The 7,513-nt window shown below is 44.2% G+C and overlaps 2 protein-coding genes across 2 annotated transcripts; both read right to left on the reverse strand.

Annotated features, from left to right (window-relative positions):
* Positions 1-76: 76 nt before the first annotated feature.
* LOC138612169 (tripartite motif-containing protein 16-like) lies at positions 77-2,594 on the reverse strand. The gene has a single exon (XM_069685481.1). The coding sequence runs from the start codon at positions 2,552-2,554 to the stop codon at positions 875-877; it is 1,680 nt and encodes a 559-aa protein (XP_069541582.1). The 5' UTR covers positions 2,555-2,594; the 3' UTR covers positions 77-874.
* Positions 2,595-5,056: 2,462 nt separating this feature from the next.
* Positions 5,057-6,742, reverse strand: LOC138612172 (tripartite motif-containing protein 16-like). The gene has a single exon (XM_069685484.1). The coding sequence runs from the start codon at positions 6,728-6,730 to the stop codon at positions 5,057-5,059; it is 1,674 nt and encodes a 557-aa protein (XP_069541585.1). The 5' UTR covers positions 6,731-6,742.
* Between the last annotated feature and the right edge of the window lie 771 nt (positions 6,743-7,513).

Here is a 7,513-nt window from a genome sequence, read left to right on the forward strand (position 1 = left end):
AAAACAAAACAATGCGGGTTCCGGCCAGGGCTTTCAAAGTAAAAGCAGATGTAGTAAAAGTATAAAGACGCAGATATGAATATATCACGTTTATTAGTTAATAATTATGAGTACAAATAATATAAATCTGTATAATTGCAAATAAGTATTTCTTTATACATTTCACCAACATCTAAAATGAAACAAAGTTGAACAAAATAAGAAAATGCTGAGCGATGTGCCAGATTCTGGATGCATAAATGATGTTTAATAATAAAACAACCTAATTTATTCAACTCATTTTTAAAGCAAAAGAAAGCAGCTCAATGAATTATCGTTTGTTACAGAAGCTGAAAAACAAAATGTGAGTACTTGGTGCCGTACTGAAAGTATTTCACATAAAGTAGTAGGAGAAGTAATAGTGCAGTATCCTGTCACATCAGTCGTGTGTGTTGTATAGGAGGAATCACACAGCTGAGGCTCGGAAGAAAAAAACACCTTTGTAATGAATTTAAGAAACAGAAGTAGGAGCCAAAAAACGGATCTACTCTCAACCAGTTACTTTGAGCAGAAACTCTGCATGTGAAAGGAAATAATCAATCATCTCCTTATTGATTGGGATCAGGATATTTACAGGCTTATAACACCTCTGGTGCCTCATTATAACAACATTTGGAAATGTGATGTTAGATTTCTTTACGCAGGTGAAGAGAATCAACACACAAAAACATCAAAACAAACATCCAACAAACACTCATAATGTTTGATTGACAGCTGATCTGAGTGCAGGGAGGAAACACCACAACAATCAGCTCTCAGCAACAAACATGAAGACAACATAAGTTTAAGAGTTCAAACACAGAATTGAACCCGCTGTCCCTGAAATGAGTTCTGTCTATTTCAGTTTACACAGCTCAGCAGTGGATCCAACAGACGGAAAGTAATTAAAAAGCCTGAGTCCAGCATAGAGAGGCTGAGTGAATGTGGTCTGCACTCTGTGGAGGAGAGTCATGGTTTCAGAGATGCTGTAGAAGGACAGAATACCTGCTCTGTGATCCAGGTACACTCCGACTCTGGAGGACCGAGGACCTGAGACAGGAGTGTCGACATTGTTGTACATGAAGTTATAACTGTTGTTGAAATAATCTAACGCCCAAGATTTGTTATTGTATCCAAACCCACATTCCTTTCCCCTCCCTGCTCTGCTGATACTCTTGTATGCGACTGCTACATAAACTCCTCGTCCTCTCCTCTTCACCTCCCAGTAACAACGTCCAGTCAGACTCTCTCTACTCAGGACCTGGTTATAATCCCTGAATCTGTCTGGGTGACTAGAATAAGACTGATGTTTACTCATGAATGTTGCTTTTCTGTCTCCATCAGATAATAACAGCAGTGTGTGTGCTGTGTTTGGATCCAGTGTGATGTCACATGAGTACTGTAAGAACTCAGCTCTGGTCTTGGGCTCTGGTTGTGGCAGTAAAACATCCACTTCAGTCACTGTCTGTGAGATGTTTGTCCATGTCTCCCTCAGAACGTCCTGTAGTTTACCTCTGACCTCTGACACAGCCGCTGTCACAGCCTCAAAGTACCTCAGAGGACGGATATTGATGCTGGATGAGTCTGTAGATTCACTGAGTGGTGACAGTGAGGGGTAGTCGTGTAGAAACTGGTGGTGATCCTCTGTGAGTGACAGCTCCTCCAGGTCAGCGTCTCTCCTCTTCAGCTCAGTGATCTCCTGCTCCAGCTTCTCCTGAAGCTCTCTGACTCGACTCACTTCAGCTTCCTGCTGGGATCTGACCTGCTGCTTCACATCAGAGCGTCTTTTCTCCATGAGACGGATCAGCTGAGTGAAGATCTTCTCACTGTCCTCCACTGCTTTATCAGCAGAGCGATTGATAGCCTTCACCTCCTGTTGAAGCAGCTTCACATCTTTGTCTCTGTCCTGGACTCTCTGCTGGATGTTTTGTCGACTCACCCCGAGCTCTCTCTGCCTCTCGCTCCTTTCTGCTGCAGCTGGGACTGTGTCGTGGCCTTTATGTTGGTCCACAGAGCAGAGATAACAGATCGACTGCTGATCAGTACGGCAGAACATCTTCATCACCTCATCATGACGAGAGCAGACGTTCTCCTGGAGCTTCTTGGAGGGCTCCACCAGCTTGTGTTTCATTAAAGGAGCTGCATTAAAATGAGGCTGCAGGTGTTTCTCACAGTAAGAGGCCAGACACTGCAGACAGGACTTGCAGGCGTTCAGTTTTCTCCCAGTGCAGACATCACAGGCCACATCTTCAGGTCCAGCATAGCAGTGATCAGCAGGAGCAGCTTCAGTCTTCTTCAGCTCCTCCACTAAATCTGCTAACATGGTGTTTTTGAAAAGGACAGGCCTCGGTGTGAAGGTCTGCCTACACTGAGGGCAGCTGTAGATGTTCCTCTCATCCTCTGTATCCCAGTGGCCTTTAATACAGCCCATGCAGTAGCTGTGTCCACAGGAAGTAGTCACCGGATCCTTCAGTAGATCCAGACAGATCGAGCAGCAGAATTTCTCTCGGTCCAGTTGGTTTCCTCGCTGCGCCATTTCTCCTCTCAGTAACAACTCTCTGAGTTTCACTTTCTCAGAACTGAGATAAGTTTCACCTCTGATCTACACAGCATGTGTCTGAGCGGAGAATGGAGCCTGTTACACCCATCTTCAAATTGTAGATCTGAAGGGGCGGGAACAAGGAAGTATAGCACAGAGTGCAGCAGGCCGTATGAGAGCAGGAAGAAGAGGGAGGAGTTATCAAGCTGTGATTCAGGAAAAGGAGCGGCGTTGAAAAATTCAACTCAAGCAGCAACCTCCGGTGTTGAAAGAATAAGCCAATGCGAAAGTGCGAAAAACTGCTGTTCCTCGAGTGGCCAGAAAACAAGAAATAACATTAGTCCAGATGGGAAAATGACAATTCTTACAGCAGAAATAAAAATGTTTACCAATTGTATTGGTACTCGTATTGTATTGATGGTTATTGATATTATTAGCACTAAGTAGCAGGTATACTGTGCTCGCTATAGCTGGTTAGCAGGAGGAGGGCGCCCTCTTGTGTTGAGAAGCTGCTGTGATGTTCACTGCAGGAAGACATGTAAAAACTTGACTGAGGCTTTGGCAGCTTCAGACCACATCAGTAAACATAGATTTATTATATATATCAGTCTACGTCAGTTTGTCCACGAGTCACACCCTGTAACACTGATGCTGCATTCAGGTCACATGGAAAAGACAGGAGAGAAGAGTTTCAACTTTACTAATATGATTCTCAACAGCTCTCAGGTCTCTAATTAACCTAAGAGAAGGACCCCTGTGTGCAGGCCAGCCTCAGTTCCACTCTCATATTAATTTGACATGTTGTCCATCAGCTTTGAATGAAACCTGGAATGAAGACAAGAAGTTCAGACTTTGTTCATGTCTGTTTATTCAGGATGTAACCCTTCAGTTTGTTTTCACATCCCATCAGTAAAGTCTGTCCAACGACTCTTGTTACATGATTTCACTTCATCCACACAATCAGTTACTTTGAGCAGAAACTCTCCAAGTGAAAAGAAATGATCAATCATCTCCTTATTGATTAGGATGAGGATATTTACAGGCTTGTAACACCTCTTAGTGCCTCATTATAACAACATTTGGTCCGACAGACAAATAAAAGTCAATGATTAGCCTATAGTTTTCGTTACAGAGAGGTGAGACCTTTCTTTGTCTGATAAAGGAAAGAAGTAGTAGAAGTAGTTTCAATTTGGTTTTACCCCCAAAATACACAAAGAAGTTTGATAATAGATAATAACAGCCGTGTGTGTGCTGTGTTTGGATCCAGTGTGATGTCACATGAGTACTGTAAGAACTCAGCTCTGGTCTTGGGCTTCATGTGATTTTTTCTCCTATCAGTGCTTCCCCAGCTCATCCAGTGGCCTTGGATATGGCTTCGGCACACCTTGCTGCTTCGTCTTGGTGGCGCCTCTACCACTAATATCCAGTGTTCATTTGGAGGAGCGATTTTCCAGGTAGTTTTATTTACTGCCACAAAAAGGAGGCTCTGGTCTGTTCCCATATGAAAGCCCCCTCTTCCTTGTTGGATGTGGCCACCATGTCCCCATTTCAGATTTGGGAACCAGTAAAGCCCACACTGGAGTCCAATTCCTCCCTGTTGATAGGGTCAGAACAGCGCCTACTACCACGAGCACTGTGGTTCTTTGAGTGTCATGTCCAGCCTTGTTTTCAACTTTACTGGTACACATTTGTATTCCTCCACCAGGTTATAGATTGGTCTTGGCTTAGTGTTGAAGCAGAACCTTCCGTTGGTGAGCCAGTCTTTGACATTGGAATTACTGTGGTATTTGCTGTGTGTTATCTCCATTGGTGCCGATTTGATGTTTCCTTTGAGTTTATCCAGCAGGCTTTTGGTCCATACTTTAATCATGTTATAGTGGTCATCCATGTATAGCCGGATAGGTTACAAAGCCCATGCTTTAAGCGTTCCCCTCCAAGTGATGCATGGATGATGAGTTGCAATGCCATGATGAACGCCAGGGGGCCATTGTCCAAGGTGCTGCCAGGTGTTGGTGTTGTCCTGTGTTGTGACAGAGAACTTAAGTTCCTGTCACAACACTCTGAGATCTGGAAGAAGTTGAAAGCTGTCCTCAGAGTTGTGAAGCACCGACCCAAAGGTAATGACGTGATTTAAGAATACCACATGCAGGTCTCTGTTTTCCTTTGTTTCTGGTGCCGGATGAAATTTGCTTTTCCAGAAACATTTTTGAAATAAAAAGCCTGAAGATTGTAAGATATCTACACAAAAGCCCAGAGCTCAAAGTGAACAGACATCATCATGAGCATTGACAGCCTCCATAGCTACAGAGACGCAGGAAGGAGCAACACCTTAAGGACATAAAAAATGGCAAAGTACAGCCCATAATGTTTGATTGACAGCTGATCTGTGTGCAGTGTGGAAACACCACAACAATCAGCTCTCAGCAACAAACAGAAGACAAAATAAGTTTAAGACCTAAAACACAGAATTGAACTCACTGTCACTGAAATGACTTCTGTCTATTTCACTTTACACAGCTCAGCAGTGGATCCAACATAAACAAACCCAAGTCCAGCACAGAGAGGCTGAGTGAATGTGGTCTGCACTCTGTGGAGGAGAGTCATGGTTTCAGAGATGCTGTAGAAGGACAGAATACCTGCTCTGTGATCCAGGTACACTCCGACTCTGGAGGACCGAGGACCTGAGACAGGAGTCAGAACTTTGTTGTACATGAAGTTAAAACTGTTGTTGTTACAATCTAACGCCCAAGATTTGTCATTGAATCCAAACCCACATTCAGTCCCCCTCCCTGATCTGCTGATATTCTTGTATGCCACTGCTACAGAAACTCCTTCTCCTCTCCTCTCCACCTCCCAGTAACAACTTCCAGTCAGACTCTCTCTACTCAGGACCTGTTTATAATCCCTGAATCTGTCTGGGTGACTAGAATAAGACTGTTGTTTACTCATGAATGTTGCTTTTCTGTCTCCATCAGATAATAACAGCCGTGTGTGTGCTGTGTTTGGATCCAGTGTGATGTCACATGAGTACTGTAAGAACTCAGCTCTAGTCTTGGGCTCTGGTTGTGTCAGTAAAACATCCACTTCAGTCACTGTCTGTGAGATGTTTGTCCATGTCTCCCTCAGAACGTCCTGTAGTTTACCTCTGACCTCTGACACAGCCGCTGTCACAGCCTCAAAGTACCTCAGAGGACGGATCTTGATGCTGGATGAGTCTGTAGATTCACTGAGTGGTGACAGTGAGGGGTAGTCGTGTAGAAACTGGTTGTGATCCTCTGTGAGTGACAGCTCCTCCAGGTCAGCGTCTCTCCTCTTCAGCTCAGTGATCTCCTGCTCCAGCTTCTCCTGAAGCTCTCTGACTCGACTCACTTCAGCTTCCTGCTGGGATCTGACCTGCTGCTTCACATCAGAGCGTCTTTTCTCCATGAGACGGATCAGCTGAGTGAAGATCTTCTCACTGTCCTCCACTGCTTTATCAGCAGAGCGATTGATAGCCTCCACCTCCTGTTGAAGCAGCTTCACATCTTTGTCTCTGTCCTGGATTCTCTGCTGGATGTTTTGTCGACTCACCCCGAGCTCTCTCTGCCTCTCGCTCCTTTCTGCTGCAGCTGAGACTGTGTCGTGGCCTTTATGTTCGTCCATTAAACAGAGATAACAGATCGACTGCTGATCAGTACGACAGAACATCTTCATCACCTCATCATGACGAGAGCAGACGTTCTCCTGGAGCTTCTTGGAGGGCTCCACCAGCTTGTGCTTCTTAAAGGCAGGGGAATCATAATGAGACTGGATGTCTTTCTCACAGTAAGAGGCCAGACACTGCAGACAGGACTTGCAGGCTTTCAGTTTTCTCCCAGTGCAGACATCACAGGCCACATCTTCAGGTCCAGCATAGCAGTGATCAGCAGGAGCAGCTTGGAGTCCAGTCTTCTTCAGCTCCTCCACTAAATCTGCTAACATGGTGTTTTTCAGCAGGACAGGCCTCTGTGTGAAGGTCTGCCTACACTGAGGGCAGCTGTAGACTCTCCTCTCATCCTCTGTATCCCAGTGGCCTTTAATACAGTTCATGCAGTAGCTGTGTCCACAGGAAGTAGTCACCGGATCCTTCAGTAGATCCAGACAGATCGAGCAGCAGAATTTCTCTCGGTCCAGTTGGCTTCCTCGTTGTGCCATTTCTCCTCTCAGTAAAGTCAAATAGTTCCTCTTTCTCTGGACAGAAACAGGTTCTGAGCTCTGATGGATAACTCTCTAACTCTGACAGAAAATGATCTTGATGGATCAGAGGTCGCTGTCGGGGAAAGAGGGAAGAGTTGTCAGTCTCTGAGAGAGGTAATAGACAGGGTGTGTTATCTGTCGTTCAGTGCAGTAAAAGTAGTTGGACTTAGAACTTATGACACTTTGCTCTCAACAGCTGGGCATGAAACGTCATTCATATTTTCATCTGTCTCTGTTTCTAAACTGTGCAATGCCCTGATATGATGGGATACGTTTGATAGAGTGTGAGAAAGCAAAATAAAATACACTCAGATATGAATGAAACCAAGTTAAACATATGTTTGAGACTTTCATGAACGTACCCGCTACCCTCGTTTATGTCTCAGGAAACAAGACAGCCATCATCTCTGTGCTCATCTCTTTAGTGATTACATTTGGTCATAACTCAACTACTTCTGTATATTTCATCTCTCTTTTTTGACAGAAAACTACCAGGACTTCCTGTATAACATTTGTTTAAGTCTTTGGTTTTCTAGTGTCTGCCTGCTTATTACATTTCACACGTCTTAATTCTGTCATATGAACACATTACACATGTTTAAAATAGATGTATGTGAATGATGATCCAGCTGGTTGTATTCTCTGGAATGTTTTAAGAAAGTGAAATTATAAAAATGTTTTACTATTTTATATCCTATCATTCGATGGTTATCCCTCATGCATTCATGTAAAGCAGGATGT

Source organism: Semicossyphus pulcher, unplaced genomic scaffold (assembly GCF_022749685.1).
Source record: "Semicossyphus pulcher isolate SPU_LCO1_2020_fin unplaced genomic scaffold, fSemPul1.0.p SCAF_7, whole genome shotgun sequence".
Taxonomy (NCBI): Eukaryota; Metazoa; Chordata; class Actinopteri; order Labriformes; family Labridae; genus Semicossyphus; species Semicossyphus pulcher.